Source organism: Mesoplodon mirus (assembly GCF_964341445.2).
Source record: "Mesoplodon mirus genome assembly, chromosome: 19".
Taxonomy (NCBI): Eukaryota; Metazoa; Chordata; class Mammalia; order Artiodactyla; family Ziphiidae; genus Mesoplodon; species Mesoplodon mirus.
The window spans coordinates 12,342,875-12,366,551 of record NC_138995.1 but is presented as its reverse complement, the minus strand read 5'-3'; the positions used below and the strand labels follow the sequence as shown (position 1 = coordinate 12,366,551).

At 44.3% G+C, this 23,677-nt stretch overlaps 1 protein-coding gene across 2 annotated transcripts; it reads right to left on the bottom strand.

Annotated features, from left to right (window-relative positions):
- Window positions 1-5,126: 5,126 nt before the first annotated feature.
- Window positions 5,127-23,111, bottom strand: ADAT1 (adenosine deaminase tRNA specific 1). 2 transcript variants are annotated; one of them, XM_082606892.1, is made up of 10 exons: window positions 23,060-23,111; window positions 20,784-20,974; window positions 20,438-20,506; window positions 19,420-19,474; window positions 18,828-18,958; window positions 15,505-16,108; window positions 13,596-13,741; window positions 12,963-13,062; window positions 8,333-8,419; window positions 5,127-5,512 (listed from the first exon to the last, which is right to left on the bottom strand). In XM_082606892.1, the coding sequence occupies exons 2-10, from the start codon at window positions 20,950-20,952 to the stop codon at window positions 5,380-5,382; spliced, it is 1,494 nt and encodes a 497-aa protein (XP_082463018.1). In that variant the 5' UTR covers window positions 20,953-20,974; window positions 23,060-23,111; the 3' UTR covers window positions 5,127-5,379. The 2 variants fall into 2 exon arrangements, with proteins under 2 accessions (XP_082463018.1, XP_082463017.1); XM_082606891.1 differs by having other exon boundaries at window positions 5,127-5,454.
- Window positions 23,112-23,677: the final 566 nt, after the last annotated feature.

Below are 23,677 nucleotides of genomic sequence, written 5' to 3'. Positions count from 1 at the left end.
TAAGAAAAGTCTCCCTCCCACTCCCAGGCCCCAGCGATTCCCTTTCCCACCCCACAGGCCCTGTGTTAGTGGTTTCCTATGCATCTATTCAGAGCTAGTTTAGCAAAACATAGATATATACCTTTCATCCTTCTTTTTTGTAGAAATGGAATATTATAATGCTGTCCTACATTTTGCTTGTTTTTGCACTTCATTGTATTTAGAAACAGAATTTTGAAGACATATTTCAATAAAGAAAAATTATGTGTTCATTTACCCTTTGACACAGTGAATCCCACCTCAAAGAATCTATCCAAAATATACATTGGCAAAGATACAAAATATTCTATGTAGGCTATTCACAGAGTATTTCAAAAAGAAAGAATATGCAATGTCCACCAACTAATAAAAATGGTTACTGCTGGGGGCAGGAAGAAACAGAGGTGAGGGGACAAGGACGTAAGACCTCTCTGAATGTACCTTAAAAAAAAAAGGTGTTTTGAATATTTTACATAATTTTTTTAAAAGTCCCCCTAAAAATTGAAAGCGAAAGGAGACAAAATTAACTATACAGATTTGAAGCACTAACTACAGAGGAACTATTTCAAGTGACCTTAAAATATTCACAATCTGGGAGTTCCCTGGTGGTCTAGTGGTTAGGATACGGGACTTTCACTGCTGTGGCCCACGTTCAATCCCTGGTTGGGGAACTGAAATCCTGCAAGCCGCGAGGCACGGCCAAAAACAAAAAAAATCAAAAAACCTCACAATCCCTAGATCTGATTTTTCAGTCTCAGCACAACTGACATTTTGGGCTGGATAATTCTTTGTTGCGGGGGTTGTCCTGTGCATCATAGGGTGTCAGCACCCAAGGCCCAGGTGAGCTTCCCTGATTGGCAACATTTTGCACAAACAGTCACACATCGTTGCCCCAAGAATTAAGTGCTGGGTTTGTCACATGTGCACCCAAAAAACTAAATACTGACTGCCCTGGGAGAATGTTCTAAAATATAGGAGGAGGGGGCATGACACAGCAGGAGGAGCCACCTGGGGAAGCACCAGGGTGGGTCAGGAGGCACAGGGAGGAAGGAGGAAATGTGGGCAAGAGCCATTATTGTGAATGGGAAGGGACGGGATGGGCAGGGTAAACAGGCTTGGGATTGGCTGGTTTGACTAATTTCAGTAGACTCTGAGGCACAGCGACTGCCCCTGGTTTTCTGGTGCCTGGCCCTGGGGTGATTAGGGCAGGTAGATAGTGGCCAGAATGTGAGAGCCCCAGGATGTGAGAGCCCCAGAAAGGAGGTGGTTGGGGTATGGGCTCTGGATTGGTTGGTTTACGTACAAAAGGTGTGCTCAGAGATGAGTCTTTAACTGTCCCTAGAAACTGGCTATCCCTGGGAGGGGCAGTCTCTCCAGGGCCAGCAAGGCAAAGATGTCAAAGCATCAGAGACACAAGGTTAGCAAAGAGAGGACAACTAGAAGCTTGTGCAGACTGTCTCCTGGACTTCGCCCATGTGCCTTTCCCTTTGCTGACTTTCACTGTAATAAATGGTAACTATAACAGTTTTTCTGAGTTCTGTGAGTCTGTCTAGTGAATCAACCTAAGGGTGGTCTTGGGGACCTTGTGACACAGTTGCTAAAACCATTCTGTAAAAGGGTGATGGGATAGATCAGGCTGATACCACTGAGCCCACTGATTAATCACTGAAAGCGGGACAACCCTATGTTGTGCAGAACCATCTGAAAAGAACTGAACCTGAATGTAATCAAGCCTCTCCATGTAACCACAAATTTATAGGAAATATGAGGGAGAGAGGAACCTGCTATCAACACTGGAGGAAATAAGCAGCCAACTCCTGGATGCGGGACAGTCTACAGGACAAATAACCCATTTGTTAAGCACATAAAAAGGAGAGTGAACTGCTACAGATTTAGTGAGAAAAAGACACGTCAATCCAATGCATTGTGTGGACATTGTTTGGATCTTCATTTGAACAAAACAACAGAAGACATTTTTGAGACAACAGGGGAAATAAAACACAGCCTGCATAATAGATATTAAGGAATGATTGTTAATTTTGTTGGGTAGAATATGATGGTTAGAATTCACTTTAAAATATTCCAAGAAAAACAAAATTGGAGGGGAGGGGGGAATAGATTAGATAACAACAGCATAAAGCTGATGATTGTTAAGTCTGGGTGATGGGTACATGGAGGCCCACTGTGCTATTCTATTTTTTGTCTATTTAAAAACTTCTATAACAAGTTTTTATAAATTTATTTTACTTTTGGCTGTGTTGGGTCTTTGTTGCTGCACTCAGGCTTTCTCTAGTTGCAGCGAGCAGGGGCTACTCTTCGTTGAAGTGAGCGGGCTTCGCATTGTGGGGGCTTCAGTAGTTGTGGCACGTGGGCTCAGTAGTTGTGGCTTGTAGGCTCTGGAGCACAGGCTCAGTAGTTGTGGCACATGGGCTTAGTTGTTCCGTGGCATGGGAGATCTTCCTGGACCAGGGATAGAACCCATGTCCCCTGCATTGGCAGGCGGATTCTTAACCACTGCTCCACCAGGGAAGTCCTATGACAAGTGTTTAAAAAGGTACTTAAAAATTGGAAGCAGTTATCAGTAAAAACATATGATCTAAATGTATGAAGTCCGAGAACCTGCCAATATTGCAGAGGTGTGATTTTAAGGCATAGGTGAGATTCTAAACTTGGGTTTTTGTTTGGTTTGGTTTTGTTTTTGGGGTGTTTTTTTTGGGCAGCACCGCGTGGCATGTGGGATCTAGTTCCCCGACCAGGGATCGAACCCACGCCCCCTGCAGTGGAAGCACGGAGTCCCAACCACTGGACTGCCAGGGAAGTCCCTAAACTTGGGTTTTAAGAGATTAAAGCAAAATGTAGGAAGTTGGCTGTCTAAGCTCCCGGTTTAGCTCTTGAGAAAACAGGCAGAGTCCAAGGTGAAGCTGCCTCTGGTCTCTATCTTTCAGGGTTTTCCCAGTCTCTGTTCTGAAGCATAAATTCAGGGGTGTTTTTAATATTTAGTTTTTTGGGTGCACATGTGATGAACACTATAAAATTTAGGAATAAAAAGACATTATCTCCTTACATTCTCATATAAATCTTTATCCTTTAAAATAGAATCTCGGGACTTTCCTGGTAGTCCAGTGGGTAAGACTCTGTGCTCCCATGCATGGGGGCTGGGTTTGATCCCTGGTCGGGGAACTAGATCCTACATGCATGACGCAACTAAGAGTTCACATGCCGCAACTAATTAGTCCTCATGCCGCAACTAAGAGTCTGCATGCTGCAAATAAGAAGTCCGCATGCCGCAACAAAGATCCCACATGCTGCAACTAAGAACTGGTGCAGACAAAATAAATAAATATTAAAAAAAAATCTCATGAGAGAGAGAGAGATGCATAATTTTCTGTGGATAAAAGCTTCTGCCAATCGAGGTATCTTAACTGCTCTCATATCATAGGATTTGGGGTCAGGCAAAAGGATCTCTCTGATTAAAGCAGCATATGGTAGGGGTCTGGCCTTCAGGTAGTGATGTTTTTGTCTTTCTTTCCTGCTATCTAAAAGGATCCCTTATAGAAAAAAGTTCAAGGATAACTTGTTATGAAAAACTTATGGGGGAATTCCCCGGTGATCCAGTGGTTAGGACTTGGTGATTTCACTGCCGTGGCCCGGGTTCAGTCCCTGGTCGGGGAACTAAGATCCCACAAGCCGCACGGCACAGCCAAAAAAAAAAAAGTTACAATGGTAAATTTAAAAAAAAAAAGAAAAACTTACGTATTACTTCTGTAATAAAAAAAAATTAAGAACATATGTTCACATGCAAACTTGTATATGAATGATTATAGCAGCACTATTCACAATAGCCAAAAAGTGGAAAAACAACCTAAATGTCCATCAGTTGATGATTAGATAAACAAAATGTGGTATATCCATAGAACTGAATATTATTTTTATTCCATAAAAAGGAATAAAGTACTGACTCATGCTACCAATTCACGTTATAACATCATGAATCTTAAAACATCATGTTAAGTGAAAGAAGCCAGTCACAAAAGACCACATATTGTATGATTCCATTATATGAAATGTTCAAAACAGGCAAATCCATAGAGACACAAAGTAGATTACTGTTTGCCCTGGAGCTGAGGGGGTTGAGGGGAAATGAGGAGCGGCTGCTAATGGATACTGTACTGGGTCAAACAGTATCCCCCCGCCTCCCCCAGATGAGAACAAAAATGTTCTAAAATTGATCGTGGTGATGTTTGCACACCTTTGTGGATATACTAAAACCCACCAAACTGTACACTTTAAATGGGCGAATTTTATGGTATGTGAATTATATGTCAATAAAGCTGTTATTTAAAATATTTAAAGGTATAAGGAAATACTGAAGAACCAACAATGACCTTGAGTAATCCCAACATGGAGAACTTCCACTTTTAGTCAATAAATTAGAGTGTGAAGAGGTTGAAAGTTAAACATTAGTTGTTAGTAAAAACAGCATTGACTGCTAGCTCTGCTGCTCAATTACTGTAGGGACTTTAGGCCTTTTAGACAGAACTCTTTCCATTGAAAGTCATAGGAAAACGGTCTCAAACAGGCTTACTCAAAACAACAATAGGAATTTATCTCACATAATTGAAGTCTAGAGTAAGCACTAGTTTCAGGCATCCAGACAAGGTCACGAGAGCTCTTATTCTCTCAGCTGTTTCCTTCATTGCCTTTGTTCTCAAGCTGGCTGTCTCTATGTAGTAGGCAAAGGCAGCCACAGGCAATCCCAAGATTACGTGGCGTTTATAGTTCCCGATACAAGAGGAGAGAGAATCTTACCTGATCACTCTGGCACTAGTTCCAGGACTGTTCAGGGCTGGCTCACATTCCTGGAGCCAAGGAGGAAAGTTCACTTCATCCAAGCATGGGTAAAGCAGGAAAGGGTGGTTCTCCAAAGGAAAAAAGACTGGATATACAAAATACATGTCCACTATGACAGGCGAAACTCTAAAACTTGCAGAGATTCAAACATCATCTCAGCCCAATAAGTACTTGCCGAATCAATGTAGGAACACACAAAATGGAGCTATTGCAGAGTACTTTTAAAGCATCACATTCCAAATTCTTATTCTTAGAGAAGCAATAAAACACAGGACACATACCAAGGTCATTAGCAAGATGCTGTTTTAGCAGTGAGCTTCTTCAGTCAAGTATAGATTGTTCCATGTCCAGAATTCCATCCATCTCACACAGAAGAGATATTTTACTCTGGTAGATGGCAGTCTTTTTTTCCTGATCAGCCACAAGAAAAGCTAAGGCTTATCCAGCATGTAGGAAGAAGGCAGTCCAGAGTGAATGAATGGAAAACACCCTGCTGCCAGTAAACTTTGCTCATTTAAATTGTTGATAATCCGGTGGGTTTCTGATCCAGGATCCAAACGCCTGCTTCCGGAGTGCGCTCCAGGCCTGCTGGTAAGTGGATGCGGCCTCCTTGTACTCATGGTACGTCACTAGCTTCTGCACCCTAATGCACACACACCACCAAGCACACAGGTTCTCACTGGACAGCTCACCACCGTGGCCAGCAAGACACCTCAGCAATAGGCTGGACAGATTTATTACAAGAGACTTAGGAAACAGGAGGATTTTGTTATGCCGTCCTATGCTGACTCTTACCTCCTTTGTAGGGAATTCACTAGAAAACAGCATGGATTAAAACAGGTAAGAATAAACAGAATGCTAGTTTTGTCTGGTCCTGGTGGAATCAGATAAAACAAGAATAACTGTATCTACTACTTGGTTTAAAATTTTCTATGTGTCTATAATTTCCACCATTAGGATCTAGCTGTTAGAAATTTCTCAACTGCATTTTCCCAAAGCACTTTCCATCTTAATCATATTCTCCTATGTACTGCCAGCCAGCACCCCTTCCCAAATCCCTTAGTGTCTCTGACTGCTGAAGAATGGCTGACGTGCTGAATAATATCTATAACACTCACACCCAGATAAAAAGATTTTCTTGTGACAAAGATTCATTCCTTTGATCAAACTTGAGTCAGGCTCCGCTGAGCCCTCTTCTCGATCCAGCCCCGACCTTGAGCTCCGTCCTTGCCATCTCACAGCTGAAGAGACTGAGCCTCACGTCTCATTGATTCAGGTTTTATCCTGCTTCTACTCTTTCGTTCTTTGCCAAGATCTGAGGAGACCCAAGTTGTTTCTTCACTCCAGCAAAGATTAAAGTTGCTAATGGTAGCAAACACTGATTTTAGTTGTTTGATCAATTTCCCATAGCTTTTTTGTGGTTAATGGATGGGAACCACACACATGACAATGTTAAACTTTACCTGAGCCCTCAGTTCCCCAAACAAGCTATGGTTAAGAAATCTCCCTCCCACACTTCTGTGTTGTGGAAAGTGGCTGACTGCAAACAACCACCCTTCTTCATGGCTTAGACAGACTCATGAATGCCCCCCCTGGTCTACCTCTAACAAGGCCAGACACAGACCCCATTCTTTGTCTCATAATGATTAGCTGAACTGTTTGTACCCACTGACACAATCTCGACAACACGCCTGCTAATTTGACCAAATATTAGTTATGCTTCTCTCCTTCCCCCAGACCCCCGAACTTGGAGCCACTTTCAGCCTGAGCCAGCATCAGCATGTATAACAAGCCCTTCTTTTAACAGCCCCTCCTGAGAATCAACACTTCCTGTTCAAATGTTCCATCACACTACCTGCTCGTCCTACTCCCCCATTCCTGGCTCTGTCTAACTTTGCTTCTCTCTCCGTTTAAAAGAAAATTCCTTTGCACCTGCTCTTCGAGAGCCTTACAGATCTTAAGATTGCAGTGCTCTTGCTATTGCGTTAGTCGTCCTCCTCCTGTTGTAACAGGCTCTTCCTCTTATGGCAATAAACCTTTTGAATGAAATCTCTCCTTACCTAAGTCCAGATTTGTTTTTAAGTCACAGAATATACGGAAACCCACCCAGTTCCAGTCTGATTCATTCTTCCAGACAAGAAACAAGCAAACTGACCACGGATGATGGGAGGGCATCAATACTGACTGTAGGATGCATGATGGTGAAAACAGGTGGTAGCCTCTTCATATGGAAGCATATAGCTACTCCTTTGCTTCTCCACTGTTGTATGAAAAAGAATTAGGCTGATCTTTGTTGCCAGTTCCTGGCAGGGAGCCTCTAAGCTCTTAGAATTCCCCTAATGATAGGAATGTCTTTGTTATTCATGGTGGACCCCTCAGATCACACCTAAGTTTTTGCTTAACGAGATGACTCATGGTGGGCCCTAGATAGTTTCAGGATGGGCTGGCCATGCCAGAAAGACCAACCATGAGATCAGAGAGTTAGGGCTTTGAGCCATCTGATACCAGTGTGACCTCCTGGGGTGGGGATATTGGAAGGTGGGGACTGAGTTCAACCACATCACGTGGCCAACAATTCTATTAATCATGCTTATTGATGAAACCACAATAAACACACTGAGCACTGAAGCTCAGGTCAGCTTCCTGGTTGGTGACAGACAGTGACATGCTGGGAGGGTGATGCATCCTGGGGACACAGAAGTGTCAGGTTGGGGACCCTTGGAGACCTTGCCCTATGTGCCCCTTCCTTCATCTGGTCCTTATTTGTATCCTTCACAATAAAAGGTAATTGTAAGTATGGTGCTTTCCTGAATTCTGTGAGTTTTTCTAGTGAATTATTGAGGCTTAGGGGGAACTGGGAACCTGAGCTTGTAGTCAGTTGGTCAGAAGTGTAAGTGGCTTTGGGGCCCCCCCAGTATGTGGCTGGTGTCCTGAAGTGAGGTCAGTTTGTGGGGACTGTGCCCCTACCCTGTGAGATTTGGCCTAACTCTGGGTAGTTAGTATCTGAATTCCGCCCACCCACCTGCCCCAGAAGTGGTTTTATAGTTCTCTACATTCCTGTTTGGAAAGTAATTTAAGTCTTCGAGCTTCCGTTCACAAGCAGTGATGTGAACAAAAGAAAAAGAGAAGAGAATGATACTCCCAACAGAATCTATTGCTCCCCAAGCACTCACACTTCCACAATGCTGTCCATCTGGAGGTGGAACAAGAGGAGGGCCTGTAATGACCCAGGCCCCAATTCTATAGGCTCGTGTGACTCTGTATTACCAACTACCCATCTGCCACAGCTCAGATCATACACATATCTGCAAATGGGGCCATGGGGATTGAAGAGCATGTGGTTAGCAATAAGTACCCACTCGCCTACCGAACCACCATTCTTGCCAAAGCTTCCTGCCATCCATAAGCAGAATTAAACCAGAAGTCTTCCTAAATATGAAAAAACATAGGTCAATGGCATCACCTGAGGGAGTCTGGCCACTTGTCCTCTGAAATACTGCTTAGCAGCTTCTGGAATGATCTAAAGAGCTCTACTTTGCTGATTCGGGATCTGTTTGGAAAAAGAAAACCACTAAGATTTATTAAGTGTTTACTATGTACCAGGCCCCTATCAAAGATACTGGGCTTCACATGGTATCTTTTTAGGTCTGAAGGTCCTAAGCCCCCATTTTCACCTTCTTGCACTTGTCAAGAAGAAAACTCCAGACCCAAGAGTCTGATTAGGTTGAGGGACAAAAATGATTCTCATCTTAAGAAATGTTATCAGGGACTTCTCTGGTGGTGCAGTGGTTGAGAGTCCGCCTGCTGATGCAGGGGACATGGGTTCGTGCCTGGTCCGGGAGGATCCCACATGCCGCGGAGCGGCTGGGCCCATGAGCCATGGCCGCTGAGCCTGCGCGTCCGGAGCCTGTGCTCCGCAATGGGAGAGGCCACAACAGTGAGAGGCCCACGTACCGCCAAAAAAAAGATTACACATTCACATTTCAACGTAGCCCTATCTTTATTCTAACGTACTTAGACACGCTTAGTTTTTTTGGTTTTCTTTTTTTTTTTTTTTTAAATCTGTTACCCTTCTCTTTTATAATCCAATGAGCCATGTAATGATCTCTCCAGGATGCTCTGGTAGCTTATCTGGGAAGGGAAGAGAATATGCCTCTTCAGGGCAAAGAGAATTTAAAAGGATTTGCCACTTTAGGGCAAAAGGTAAAATTAAGCTTCTTGAAAATGAGGGTCCTTTATCTGATTCCTGTTATCTCACTGTTTGCAATAAACACAAAGACTTAAAATAAAATATTACCTCTGAGTGTCGCACTAGTATTTTAAATGTTTCTAACATCCCAGTCTTGAGTTCATACTCCAGATCATTCTAAAAAAAGGTGATTCCAGGATAGCACTCAGGAATGAGAAGTGAGAAAACCCGCTCTCCCCAGCAGCTGTTGGTCTTTAAAATTAAAGTAACTTTGACCCTTCAAACATAAAGTGCAGGGGCTTCCCTGGTGGCGCTGTGGTTAAGAATCTGCCTGCCACTGCAGGGGACACGGGTTCGAGCCCTGGTCTGGGAAGATCCCACATGCCGCGGAGCAACTAGGCCCGTGAGCCACAACTACTGAGCCTGCGCATCTGGAGCCTGTGCTCCGCAACAAGAGAGGCCACGATAGTGAGAGGCCCACGCACTGCGATGAAGAGTGGCCCCTGCTTGCCGCAACTAGAGAAAGCCCTCGCACAGAAACGAAGACCCAACATAGCCAAATTAAAAAAAAAAAAAAAAGTGTCTTAAAAAAAAAACACATAATGTGCAGATTCATTTGATAACTGAAGAAGAAATCTATCTTAACAAGAAGCCCTGTACCATGTTAGAGGCACTCTCTCTCATTCAATTTTCACAACATTCCCGTGTGACAGATACTGTGAGTTACCCTTGCTTTATTGTTAGGGAAGTTGAGGCCCAGAGAGGTAAAGTAATTTGCCCAATTCACACACTTGGGGGGAAAGGGAGCCAGGACTTAAACATCAGTCTCTTGAACTGCAAAGCTTCTGCTCTTTCCACCATGAACTTCCTCCTGTATGGAGTCTGCCTCCTAAATGGAGAGACATCCACAACATGTCAGATACCTCAGATCACCTACTCCAATATCCTTGTTTTACAGATATGAACACACTGAGGCCCAGAGAGCTACTGGACTTGTCCAAAGTCACCTGACAACTGGAGACAGAGCCAGGGTGAGAACACGGGGCACTCCCAGTCACACATAAAACACTGACATATTGGGACAAACTGGAAAACAGCACTTTAGGAATCTGGAGAAAAGAGTAATTTTGAGCCAGAAAGAAGTCGTAAGGAAAGCTTTTAAGGTAAAAGATGGTGTAGGTTCACAGTGAAGAGCATTTAGACTTGAGCAAAGCAGCAAACTGAAGCCACAGGCAGGTGGGTGGGGCCAGTATGGGTTGCTGCTAGCCTGTCACTTACAGCAAAGGCAGAGCTCAGCAGGAAGTGTGGTCCCTGTCCCTTGTGACCTGTTCTGCTCACACATCGTGGCCTGTGGTTAACTGCTGGTCCCCGGAGAGATGCAGACAATGGCCTGAAGCAGGGAGGCCCTTGAGAAAAAACTGGTTAAAAAATCTCTACCCCTAACAATTTTGTAAATGCTACTCAGTTCAACAGCTTAGGCCACCAAGAGGCAGGCTGGGTCTGCTGTATAGGCCATTTGAACCCTGCTTAGTGTCTGTGAAGAAAAAAACTTTTTTTTTTTTTAAGTCTAAAAAGATGTAAGTTAGTATTGTTTCCATTGAGGGAGACAAATAAGCATGTCAAAAAGAAAAGAAACAAATCCACCTGTGAACTTTAATTACAATACAACTTTTTTTTTTTTTTTTTTTTTTTTTGCGGTATGCGGGCCTCTCACTGTTGTGGAGCACAGGCTCCAGACGCGCAGGCTCAGCGACCATGGCTCATGGGCCCAGTCGCACCATGGCATGTGGGTTCTTCCCGGACCGGGGCACGAACCCGTGTACCCTGCATCGGCAGGCGGACTCTCAACCGCTGCGCCACCAGGGAAGTCCCAATACAATTTTTTATAAGGGCATAATAAAGAAATGGAAAAGCCACTTAGAATGAAAAGAACTACCTATAAATTGTGGGAGTCCTACAACAGTCACTCAGAGGCAGCTCAATCCAGACAGATGGAAATGCCTTTGGTGGGGAGGCTGCTACCCCATAGCCCCACCAACCCTCGTGTTATTGCAGACCCTCTGTGGCTCACTGAGAGGGAAAAGCAGAGGGGGCAAGATGAACATTTAACAAAAGAAGAACCAATAAGGCAGATGCATGAAACTCCAAACACACAAGCATGAAACCCAAGTCTCATGTCCAACAGATCACATGCTCCACATTTCAATAAAAGCCAATTTGAAGATACAAAGTCTTGTTTTCATGGCACCCTTCTTGCCAGTCTGATCACTGTGCGGCTTCATAAATGATTCTCGGTTTCCAGCCTTGACCCACTAAACCAGAATCTCTAGTGGTAAAGCTCAAGAAAGTGTTCCTTTCAAAATCTTCCAGGGGAAAGAACAGTCTTTCCAAGAAATGATGCTGAGACAAGGACATCCACGTGCAAAAGAATGAAGTTGGATCCCTACCTCACACCTTATAAAAAATTAAATCAAAATGGATCAAAGTCCTAAACATAAAAGCTAAAACCATGAGAAGAAAACACAAAGTAAATCTTTGTGACAATGGTTTCTTACATATGATACTAAAAGCACAAACCACAAAATACAAAAATAGATAAAATGGACTTCCTTATAATTTGAAACTTTTGTGCTTTAAAGGACACTTTCAAAAACTGGAAAGACAATCCACAGAACTGGAGAAATTATCTGAAATATATATCTGATAAAGGACTCATATCCAGAATATATAAAGAAATCTCTCAAATCAACAATGAAAAGACGAATAAACCAATTTAAAAAATGGGCAAAAGATCTGAACAGATATTTCTTTAAAGAAGATATACAAATGGCTAATAAGTACAGGAAAAGATGCTCAACATCATTAGTTATTAGAGAAATGCAAATCAAAACCACAATGAAATAGAACTTAACACCCACTAAAATGATTACAAGACAGACAATAACAAGTGTTGGAAAGGATGCAGGATAATTGAAATACTCATACATTGCTGATGGAAGTTTAAAATGGTGCAGCTGTTATGTAAAACAGTTTGGCAGTTCCTCAGAAGTTAAACATAAGGTTATCCCATGACCCAGCAATCCCACTCCTAGGTATACCCAAGACAGCTGAAAACAAATGTCCACCCAAAAGCTTGTATATGAATGTTCAGAGTAGAATTATTATAAATAATAGCCAAAAAGTGAAATAACCCAAATGCCCATCAAAGGATGAACGGATAAAAAACTGGCATATCCATACAATGGAAAACAGGAATGAAGGAGTGATACATGATACAACATGGATGAACCTTGAAAACCTATGCTAAGTGAAAGAAATCACATATTGTATGATTTCATGTAGTGAAAAGTTTAGAATAGGTAAATCCATAGGGACAGAAAGTAGATCTGTGGATGCAAAGGTGGAGAAGAGGATGGGGAGTGACTGCTAATAGGTGTGGGGTTTCTTATTGTGGTGATGAAAATGTTCTGGAGGACTTCCCTGCTGGTGCAGTGGTTAAGAATCCATCTGCCAGTGCAGGAGGCACGGGTTCGATTCCTGGTCTCGGAAGATCCTACATGCTGCGGAGCAACTAAGCCCGCAAGCCACAACTACTGAGCCCGCATGCCAAAACTACTGAAGCCCACGCCCTCTAGGGCCCACCCGCTGCCACTACTGAGCCTGTCTGCTGCACCTACTGAAGCCCGCATGCCTAGAACCGGTGCTCCGCCACAGGAGAAGCCACCACAATGAGAAGCCTGCACACAACGAAGAGTAGCCTCCGCTTGCCGCAACTAGAGAAAGCCCGTGCACGGCAACGAAGACCCAACGCAGCCAAAAAAAAAAAAAAAAAATGTTCTGGAATTAGACGGTGGTGAGGTGTGAATGCACTGCCACCATCTCCTTCTGCCCCAATATGCTATACCTGGCTTGAAGGCGTCCGATTCCTTTCTTTGTTGTTCCCTGTGGAAAGCCATTGGCGGTGACATCCAGTGGCCGCTCAGGAACTGCACTCCAGCTGATGGCTATGAAAAGATAAGAATCTGGGGTTAAAACTGTTCAGTTTTCTGTAAATGTCAGAGGTATTTTAATAAAAATATTCCCCTACCACTGAAGACTCATGAGAGCTGGATATGACGCCAGAGACAGTGGCTGCCGCTCTGATGCCTGGCCTCCAGAATACAACAGTATAAGTAGTTCATGATTCATCATCATCACCACCACCATCATCATAATAGCTAACAATCATTGAGTATTTATTACATGATGAACACAGTAAATGCACGAAACAGAATTTCTCATTTATTCTTTGTAATAACCCTGACAAATAAATGATAATTCTCATCTGAAGATGAAGGAACTGAGGCTAAGAGAGGACAAGTTGCCCAGGGTCATAAAGAGTGTGAACTTGACCCAGTGTGGGTATCTCCTGAGCCCATGCTATTGACCACTTGAATGGTAAACTGCTACCCCAGGCTGGGAGGATGCAGTCCCTTCCAGGCCACTCTAATGTCCAGGGACAAGTTACTCCAGAGCAAGTGGAACCTAGATCCCTTACCTGCCCCACAAGGAACAAGTCGGCCTTGGTTCTCAGCCTTTTTTGCCTGTACTGCACAGCGGCTCTGTTCAAATAGTAAATCTGACTGCTGTATTTTCACTTCTTGAACTCCAAAGCCTTCGGGTAAAGCTGAGACATTCTGACACCTAAACGGGAGGGGAAAGGCATGTAGTTTAGGCTCACTCATCGAGAAGGAGAGTATCTAGGACTGTGGACCACATCACCACCCATGTCTCAGTGGGAGGCAAAGGCCTCAGAAGGTGTGTGGATTTATTTATGTATTTATTTATGGGGAGGATGGTATAGGAGGTTGTGACAGAACAGAATCCAGATCCTGTGAACCCTATGGCTGAAGGAAGATCTCCTCCACCACTCTGAAGTGACAGCTACAAACTGAGTCACCACCCCTCAGGGACTTCAGTAACACCGAACTCCATTTCTCATATTGGCTGTGAAAGATTTGAAAACCTTAAGAAGAAATACTAACCTGTCGGCATCAGCTTCCTAGGGAGTCCTTAAAACAGGCCAGAAACCAAAATTATACTATAATATAAAAGCTTCATTTTTTTTCTCGTGAATATTTCACACAAAGTAGATGCCAACATGTAGTGTGTCTAGAACTGAGCAGACCGCAACTTAAAGTCTTGGAATCAAGAAAACACGGAAAACAGAAAATGTCTTGGGCACCGTGCCTAGGATTGCCTTTTTTTCCTTAACATATTTATTGGCATATAGTTTCTACACCATGAAATCGCCCATTTACAGTTATAATTCAAGTTTTTAACTATAGTCACAGAGTTGTGCAACAAGCACTGCGATCTACATTGTCGTCACCCCAGTGAGAAATCCTGCACCTAACGGCCGTCATTCACCATCTGCTTCTCCGGCCCCTGGCACCCATGAATCGACTTTCTGTCTCTGTGGATTTGCCTGTTTTGGACATTTCACTCCATGAAACCATACAACATGTGGCTTCTTTCACTTAGCGTAAGATTGTCAAGGCTCAGCCATGTTGTGACATGTATCAGCCCTTCATTCCTTTTTGTGGCTGAGTAACATTCCACTGCAGGGAGCTACCACCTTTTGTTTATCACCAGCTGATGGACATTTGGGTTGTTGCACATTTGGGCTATTATGACTAATGCTGCTAGGAACATTCATGTACAACTTTCATGTGGATGTATGTCTTCATTTCTCTTGTGTATGTACCTGGGAGTGGAATTAGTGGCTCATATCCTGGGGCTGCTTCCAAGAGTCAGCTTTAGGAGTGGTCCATTTGACAAGGGCCCACAGACCTCCCCTGGTCATGGCCTTATCTGCCCTCAGTTACTACAGCATTAATCAGGTTTGGCTGCTCTTCTTTAGGGAGACCATGCTTGAGGGGTCATCACTTGTCTTTTTTCTTTTTAAAAAATTAACACTAATGTCTGAAGGTTTTTAAACATTATAACAGCAATATATGCACACTGCAGAAAAATTAGAAAATAGAATAATCACAAAGAAGAAAAAAATCACCCATAATACCACAACTCAGTGGTAATCATATTAATACCTTGGTGTATATCCTCCTATAAATTTTTTCCTATGGGCATATATACTCTAAGACCGAAATGAACTCGTTTTACCTTCTAAATTGCTCTTTAAACATTATGAGCATCTTTCCGTGTTAAATATTCATCAATATTAGTTGTAATAAAAATCACAATCTTCTATTGCTGGCCATTTCAGTGGTTTCCTCTTTTTTTTTTCCCTTAAATTAGTACACACAAAGCTAAGTATTTGAGCACTTTCTTAATTATTTCCTTAGAACAAATTCTTAACTCTTTGTACGTATGTATGTATGTCCAGGCTCTTTGGACATATTCTCAGACTGCTTTTTGGAAAGGCTGTTCCCTCCTTGCCCTCTCACCTCCCAATCAGAGCTCTCTGCATGGCCTCCTGGCTGTACGGGCACTTCCCAATGACCACAGCTGACAGGTAGATGGGCTCTTCTAGGAAGTGCATCAACAGTGCCCCCTGGCATCCGAGGACGTTCCACCGTGCCAGCTTGTCACTGCAGGACATGGAGCAAGTCCTGTCCCCTCGGCCTGGCTTCACTCGGAGAAGCCCCACCCGGTGATAGGCAGCACCAGGCTTCCCTGAGTCTCCAGCTTCTCCAGGCACACACTTGGCTCCAGTTCTATAAACGTCCACCACTTTGGCGCCACCGGGGGCCATTCCAGTGACAGCGGCTAGCTCCTCTGCAGTGAGATTAGAGCTGCTGACATCTGGTGAATTAGGGCCACTTTCCTGGTTGCCAAAACTCTGATGGTGAGCCATACCATCAGGAGTCCTGGGTTCCAGCCTCATCTTTTTGGTCACAGGACTATCTGAGTCTTCACATTTCCTTTTATCTTCAGGAGCTTCTAGGTTATCACTAGCTTCTACTGATGGGTTATTGGCCCAATCTCTCCTGACCGGACAGCAAGGCTGATCTTCAAACTCAAGCATTGGAATGATGGAGGCATCCCCACCTGTAGGAGAAGAAATCACTTAAACCAGTGGTTCTCAAAGTGAGGCCACCAGACCAGCCACATAAGCATCCCTTGGGAACTTGATAGAAATGCAAATTCTTGGGACCCACAGTAGCCCTGTTGAATCAGAAACTCTAGAGGTGGTACCCAGCAGTCTGTTTTAACAAGGTCTCCAGGTGATACTGATGCAATGTCAAGTTTGAGAACCACTGACTTAAATGAAGCTTAATTCTATTCTCCCAGCTACCTGAGATGAATTAAGAACACTTGGCCAAATTTCCCTAACAAGAATTCCCTGAGGTTCTTGCTGAAGACCGTATCCTAGACCCAGTGAGCTAGACTCTCTCAGTGGGAGGAGTCTTGAAAACTGAATTAACAAAGATCCCAGGTGATTCTTACCACAGAAGTTTTGGAAACACTAGATTAGACCAAGGTTTCTCAGCCTCCACACTGACATTCTGGGCCAGATAATTCTTTGCCATGGGGGCTTGCCCTATATATTACAGGATGTTTAGCAGCCTCCCTGGTCTCTACCTACTAGATACCAATAGCACCCCTGAGTCTGACAATCAAAAATGTCTGCAGATGCTGCCAAATGTCCTCTGGGCAGCAGAATGATCCTGAGTTGAGAACCCCTGGCTTAGAATGAGCACAGTTTCTCAAGTGCATTTTGTGGAATATTATTCCTTGGAAAACAAAAGTGGATGGTTAATTTCATGGTTAAATAAGTTTGGCAAATAATGCTCACAATTTCCCCATCTTGCATATCCTCACAGTAAAGACTCACAGTAAATTACACAAGTGGTGTTTCCCCAAGCTGGTTTAGAGATTTCTGACCCACTCTGTGTTTACAGGTAATCAAAGAAAACCAGAGGTCAGTAAAAAGCACACCTCCCCTGTGAGAAGGGAGCTTCTTCTTCAAACACTAATGTGTATTGCTTTTCTAAAGTGTGTAAATAATACGTCTATGGTCTTTATAACCTAAGAGTAGGAAAGGCAAGAGATGCAGAAGTGGGAGTGTTGCCAGAGAGGCTGGCTGGCAGGCTTCCAGAGACCTCACAAGGTGACAGTGACTTTGGAGAATTCCCCAGGGCCCACCTCCCACTCTGAAGGCTCAGAGATTTGATCTTGACAGATGCCTGAACTCAAGAGGCTGACTCATGCTAATACAGCTCACAAGTACCAGTCTGAAGTAGCCAATCCAGGCGCCAACTTATCAATTAGTAATGAGGAATAAATGCCAAGGGAGCCAAATAGTCACATTCTCTAGGTAGTGTTCTTTCTCCCTGCAGACAAACCATGGGTGGACACTGTAAAAGATTACCCATCACCCTGGGAGTTAGATCAGTCGTTCTAAATTTTGATTTCAAAGATCAGTAAAATCTCCAGAAGATTTTAAGATGAATAGAGTGTGGACAACTTTTTATTCCACCAAGTAAGATCTTTAAAAATCCTATTTATCAGTATTTTAAAAATACATAAAAATCTCATAACCTTAAAATGGAAAGAAATTGGTGTTTTGAAAAACTCACTGAGTAGCCCTGATTTTTCTCATCTGGCCATGGACCAGTACACTCTCACAAAGCAGTAACAGCCTGCAGACCACTGATTAATGTAGTCTGATTAGGCGGTCAGGCCAGCTGTGATCTCCAGATGTGTCTCTCTCCACAAGAATGCTACACCTCCCACTGGGATCAGCCAGGCCCTGGCTATTCAAAATGTGATACATGGGCCAATACCACTGGCACCACCTGGGAGTTGGTTAGAAATGCAGACCTCCGGCTCTACCCCAGACCTACTGAATTTGAATCTGCATTTTAACAAGATCCCTGGGTGATTTATATGCATATTACAGTTTGAGAAGCACTGAGTTAGGAAACAACCTATCAGGGCACTGCTAAGAATAGAGTATGGATGAGTCCTGCCTCCCTCTGTATGTCATTTTCCTGTTCTTTCATAAGCTATATTATATTTTTGATTTGAGTTATGATCTTCAGTTATTGTCTCTTAAGAGTGATTACTTATCTGCTCTAATTGCATAGTTAATTTTAAAATTTAACACTCAGGGGACAATCTTATATCCTTATTTCAAAGTTTTTAGGGTGAGGAAATTTTACTACCATCCCTGAACTGTTGTCTACAAAGGGTAGAAATTATTCCCAATTTTCAAGACAGAAAAACAAAGGACAGAAAATTGGCCAGGTCTGGTCTTCCCGCCTAATGCAACCAGAGCACCTGAACATCCCCTTACAACTCATCAAAATTTACCTTAACTAACCATGACTGTCTACATTCCCTAAAAAACTAAAGGGTGAGCAGGGACTAGTCTTATTCACGCTACACAACCAGTATGTCACACTTGCCTGACGAGTAGAAAATTTATGTTTAATGAATGAATGAAATGAGTTTCAGGATAAATCACCATAGAACTCAGGGCTTTGGACCTCTAAGCCCTCTTGTTGGTTTTGGACCTTGTAGGGTCTCAGCTTTAAGCTTCCCAATCCTGCTTGGGAACTGAGAACTGAATAATAGTAGGAGTGAAGCTCCCTCCACTTTTCCTTGGTAGAGACGTGATTAGGCACACTGGGCTGTTCACAAAAAGGCACTATCAATGGTTGTAGCTCACTTCATCTAAGGTGTTTCTTTGAGAAACTATGGATAAGACAACAGTAAGGAAGCAGACAATGTAACATGAATCCAAAGGCATTAATATACTTACAGGGTGTATGGCTGGAGAAAAACACAAACAAGAGGTCTGGTCTGAGTTTCCACAGTTCTCTCCGAGTTCCTGGGACAAAGATGGAATCCTCCTTCAGGGTGGCTGCCAAGTGGAGCTGATGGAGAAGGTACCTAATGGGGTGCAGGATGTTATCAGAATGAACAACCAGTCTCTGTGGTAAAGGGAAAGACTCTGGCTGTGTGATTACTAAGAAAGAAAGAGATACTGCAGACCAATGGGACTGGTAGTGATCTGGAATTATGAGAATGACCTAGCCCAGTGATTCTCAAAATGCGGTTCCTGAAACAGCAGCATCAGCATCAGCTGGAATTTATTAGAAATGCAACTTATCAGGCTCCACCCGGATCTGCTGAATCAAAATCTCTGGGGATGGGCCCAGCTATCTGGATTTTAACAAACCCTCTAGGTGATTCTGATGCACATCAAGCATGAGAACCACTGTCTAGACGAGCACTATTTTAAGTGCAGTTCAGAGGCCTACATAATCAGTATTACCTAGGAGCTTATTAGAAATGCATATTCTGGGGCCCCCACCCAAGCTAAATCAGACTCTTTGGGGATGTAGCTTTACCTTTGGAAACTCCTTCTGGCTATGACCTCAGCATGGCTATCATTGAGGATGTCTCCTGTGGCAAAGACAGGACATTAGTAAAAACATATGGAACCTGGAGATTCCCTGGTTCCTAAAAGCAGAACATAGCAGCTTCTCCCAGCACCCAGAATGGCCATGTAGCTCCTGGAAGGCTTTGCCTGAAAGTTTTACAATCATTACTGGCAAAGCATTTACAGCAGGGTTTCCTCAACTAACGGACATTTAGGGTTGGAAAATGCTTTGTTGCATGGGGCAGGGGGGCGCTGTCTTGGGCTTTGCAGGATGTTTAGCAGCATTCCTGGCCTCTCCTCACTAGAGACCACTAGCATATTTCCCTCTCCCCAGTTCTGACAACCAAAGTGTCTCCACATACTGCCTAAGTCTCCTGGAGGGCAAAATCTCCCCTAGCTGAGAACTCCTGATTTACAGGGAAATCTTTATCTGGAGGAGAGGAGTCCAGATCTTTTGTACCCTCGTGCCATATTTGTGCTCATAGTGGTAAAATTCCATCGAATTCTATCAATAGTGGTCCTGGAGCAGCTTCATCATATCCAGGAGGAAAGGCTAGGAGAATGAGGAAAGCAAACTGGAGGAGGAATCTGTTAACGGGCAACCAGAAGGTGAAGATGCCAGACCCCTAAGGGATTTCCATATTCTTTCTGGTACCAGAATCTCCATTTAATTAAAGATTGCTTTGTGGGGCTTCAGATCTAATATGGAATAGCTAAGCCCAGGGAACTTTTGGTTTGAGCATGAAAATACTGGCCAACTTTCAAGCCACTCAGAAAGATGTGCTTGGTGGCCTTTGCTTCCACAGCTTACTTCATTCTTTAAATGAGTTCTGTCCTTTCAACTGGAGCGACAGTCAGTGGGAACTGAAAGGTCAGCCACCTAGCGATATGGCCCCTTTGCTCTGCCGAGGAGAGGAACGGATGACATGCACACAGGTTTCCAAAAGCTCCCTAACAGGCCCTGTTCAGACCCCACCGGGGCTTACCGCTCTTCCTCATTTTGGACTGGCCTATGCATTTGGTTCCTGTTCCCATTGAGACAACTTCCTTTGTCACTGAGGGGAAAAAAAAATCATTAAGTGAGCTCTCAGAATCTGGTCTATAGGTTTAATAAGTCTGCACATTGAGTCCCCCAAAGGCTGACTCAACTGTGGACTGCGGTTCCAGCACGGCCATCTACCGCCACCAGAGGTACCCCGCCCCCTGGCGGGGAGCAGCGGAACATGCCCAACATCGCGGTTTACACCCAACCGCCATCGTCCCTGCCCAGCCCTGTGTAGTTCTACGATCTCCTACAGGGAGAGACAGCGTTCCAGGGAGAAAAGGTCTCACCTTGCACCGGTCTGTCAGGGCGGTCGCAGGCCTGGTCAGCTGTAGGTTGTATCTTCACCACGGCTGCGAGCAACGTCCACTCGCGGTTGGGCTCAGGCTTCCCTTGCTTGGGCAGCGTGCTCCCATAGTGCTCATAACACAGCCGCGCAATCTCATCCGCGGTCCACATGGTGTGAGCTGGTGCTGAGGCCCTGATCAAAACCCACAGCCATCAGAAGGGCAGAAAGGAGAACGACTGCACGATGCTACAACCCTGCACCGGTGCTTCAACAGGCGTTCAGATATAGCCCGTTCATGTTCACACTGAGGTTTCTCAGTTCGGAACCCTATGTATCATCTTCTCCTACTACCCACTCTGCCTTCTTTTCATCTTTAATGAAAGACCAAAGAAGTCCCAAATCTCACAACCTCGTAAGATACCCTATTTCTTCAAGCTGCTTTTTTTCTTCTTCTAATGTTATATATTTGACATGTTTCTAATGAATCTGAACCTAACCACTCAAAATGAAAGCATGAGAGGGAAGTATCCTTGTTACTCCAATTTTCCTTTGGAAATAGCATGTAACATAGCTGAGGCTGCCGACCTCAGCTTGCCTTGGACAGACCCTCACCGTACAAAGTTTATCTTTCCGGGGAGAAGGTTTTTCTTTTCCGTCCTCTTTTTCAGACGTTTTACTTGTCATCCCGTCATAGCAGATAGTTTACCTCCCTCTAGTAAACCTCCACTGATGCCCCCATCAGGAAAGCAACCCTTTAATTTCTTCTACAGCGTTTCATGATGCAGAGGGGAGAAGTGACAAGATTCTAGTGGTTTCTCACCAGTCAACTGTTCTGCTTCTCAGAGTGAGTGCTTTGGAGTTAGCACTTCTGGATTCTCATCCTGCTTTTGCTACAAAGTAACTGTGCGATACTGTGTAGATTACTTAACCTTTCTGTGTCATCTGATAATAGAGAGAGTAGTATGTAATCCACTGGAGTTACTGCGAGGCTTAAATAATTACAAAAAGCAGTTGGTACAACGTTGAGCATAATTAATGTCAACTGAGATTAATATAACAAAAAAGAACACTTGAATTTCCTGATTGATTTGCCTTGGGCTCCTTATCAGGTAGTGGAACTGTAATGGACACGTAAAACCATGAATAAAAAACCATGAAGCAGATCAGACCTAAAAGAGGCCTAGAATACTTCCCTGGAAACTCTCTCCCTCTGGACTCTATGGATGCTCACTCAGTGACCTCATTTGGACTCAAATGTATGAAAAGCTTCCTAGTAGAAAATAAGATCATATGGTGATAGACAAAGCCAGACATGTCACACACACACACACAAAAAAGGCTCTACTGAACCCCAATGCATATAGCAGACAACTGACTTTTCTACAATGAGAAAAATTGCATTCTGTTAAACAAGGAGGCCATTAGATTGATGAGGCTCTGATGCTGTGGTGGCCTATTTATGCAAACCAAGATCTAAGCATGTTGGGCTTCCCTGGTGGCACAGTGGTTAAGAATGCGCCCGCCAACGCGGGGGACACGGGTTTGAGCCCTGGTCCGGGAAGATCCCACATGCCACGGAGCGACTGGGCCCATGCGCCACAACTACTGAGCCTGCGCTCTTGAGCCTGTGAGCCACAACTACTGAACCTGTAGGCCACAACTACTGAAGCCCACGCGCCTAGAGCCGGTGCGCCACAACAGGAGACCACTGCAATGTGAAGCCCGTGCACCACAACGATGAGTAGCCCCCGCTCGCCACAACTAGAGAAAGCCCGTGCGCAGAAACAAAGACCCAACACAGCCAAAAATAAATAAATTAAATTAAATTAAAAAAAAAAGTTAAGGTAATTCGGTTGCCAGAGGAGAAAAGGCTTTAGAGGGGTTGGAAGTGAAGCCTACTTCCCTTAGGCCCCCTCCTCAATATCCTCCAGGGGCCCGGATGGGGCCCATTAGGAGACTCCAGGCCCCTGCAGCAGGGACAACGTGCGTGCCTGCCCCCTTGGGCTTTGTGGGATGCTGCCGAGAGGGCACGCGCCCCGCTCTCGTCCGCAGCAGGAGCTCTCCGCACGGGGGGGACGGTGGCATTTCCCTGAAAGGAGCCGCATTTTCCCACCGGACGCGCGGTGCGAGAGGCGCGGTCCTGATATCCTCTCCCCACACAAAAAGGGCTCCGGAAAGTCGGACAGAGGGGACCTCACCCAGGAGCCCCAAGGTACCCCTTATTTGCGCGCCCTCGGCCGCACGACCCCACCCCCTTCACGGACGCTCCCCTCCCACCTCCACAACGCGCGCTCTCGAAGGGAATGAACAGAACCCTCGCCGCGCAACGGCCGTGACGTCACAAAGAGGCGGTTCTTTCAGGCCCGTCTCCGGAGGCGCGCAGTGCACGCTGGCCCTTGTAGTCGTTCAGGGGGCGGAGCCAGGGGCGGCTGGGCTGATCCCTAGAGTCTAGCGACTTCCGGCGCTGTGCTTAGGTAGCGGTTAAACGGGCTCAGGGAAGCTGACTTCCTGGTAGGATAGATTCAAATAGTAGAGTGATGTCGTATCTTGGAACACCAGCCTGAATTCTGGTCTAAAACAGCGATGTCCAATAGAAATATAATTCGAGCCAGATATGTAATTAAAAAATTTCTAGTAGCTACACTTTAAAAAGTCAAAAGAAATAAGTGAAATTAATTTTAACCATATATTTTATTTAACCCAGCATATTCAACATATTTCAACGTGTAATCAATATTTTTTATAAATTTGAGATATTTTACATTCTTTTTTTCATACTAAGTTTAAGAAATCTGGTGTGTATATTACACTTACAGTACATCTAAGTTCTGACCAGCCACATTTCAAACGCTCAGTAGCCATATGTGGCTAGTGGCTTACCGTATTGGACAGCTC

Bases quoted from the DNA above. Each gene is read 5' to 3' on its own strand.
- ADAT1 (XM_082606891.1), bottom strand. From the start codon at position 20,952: ATGTGGACCGCGGATGAGATTGCGCGGCTGTGTTATGAGCACTATGGG. The intron at 20,507-20,783 runs GTGAGACCTTTT...TTTTCCCCTCAG, and splicing joins CCCTGACAGACCGGTGCAAG to TGACAAAGGAAGTTGTCTCA. The intron at 5,455-8,332 runs GTGATGCCATTG...ACTTACCAGCAG, and splicing joins AAGTGGCCAGACTCCCTCAG to GCCTGGAGCGCACTCCGGAA.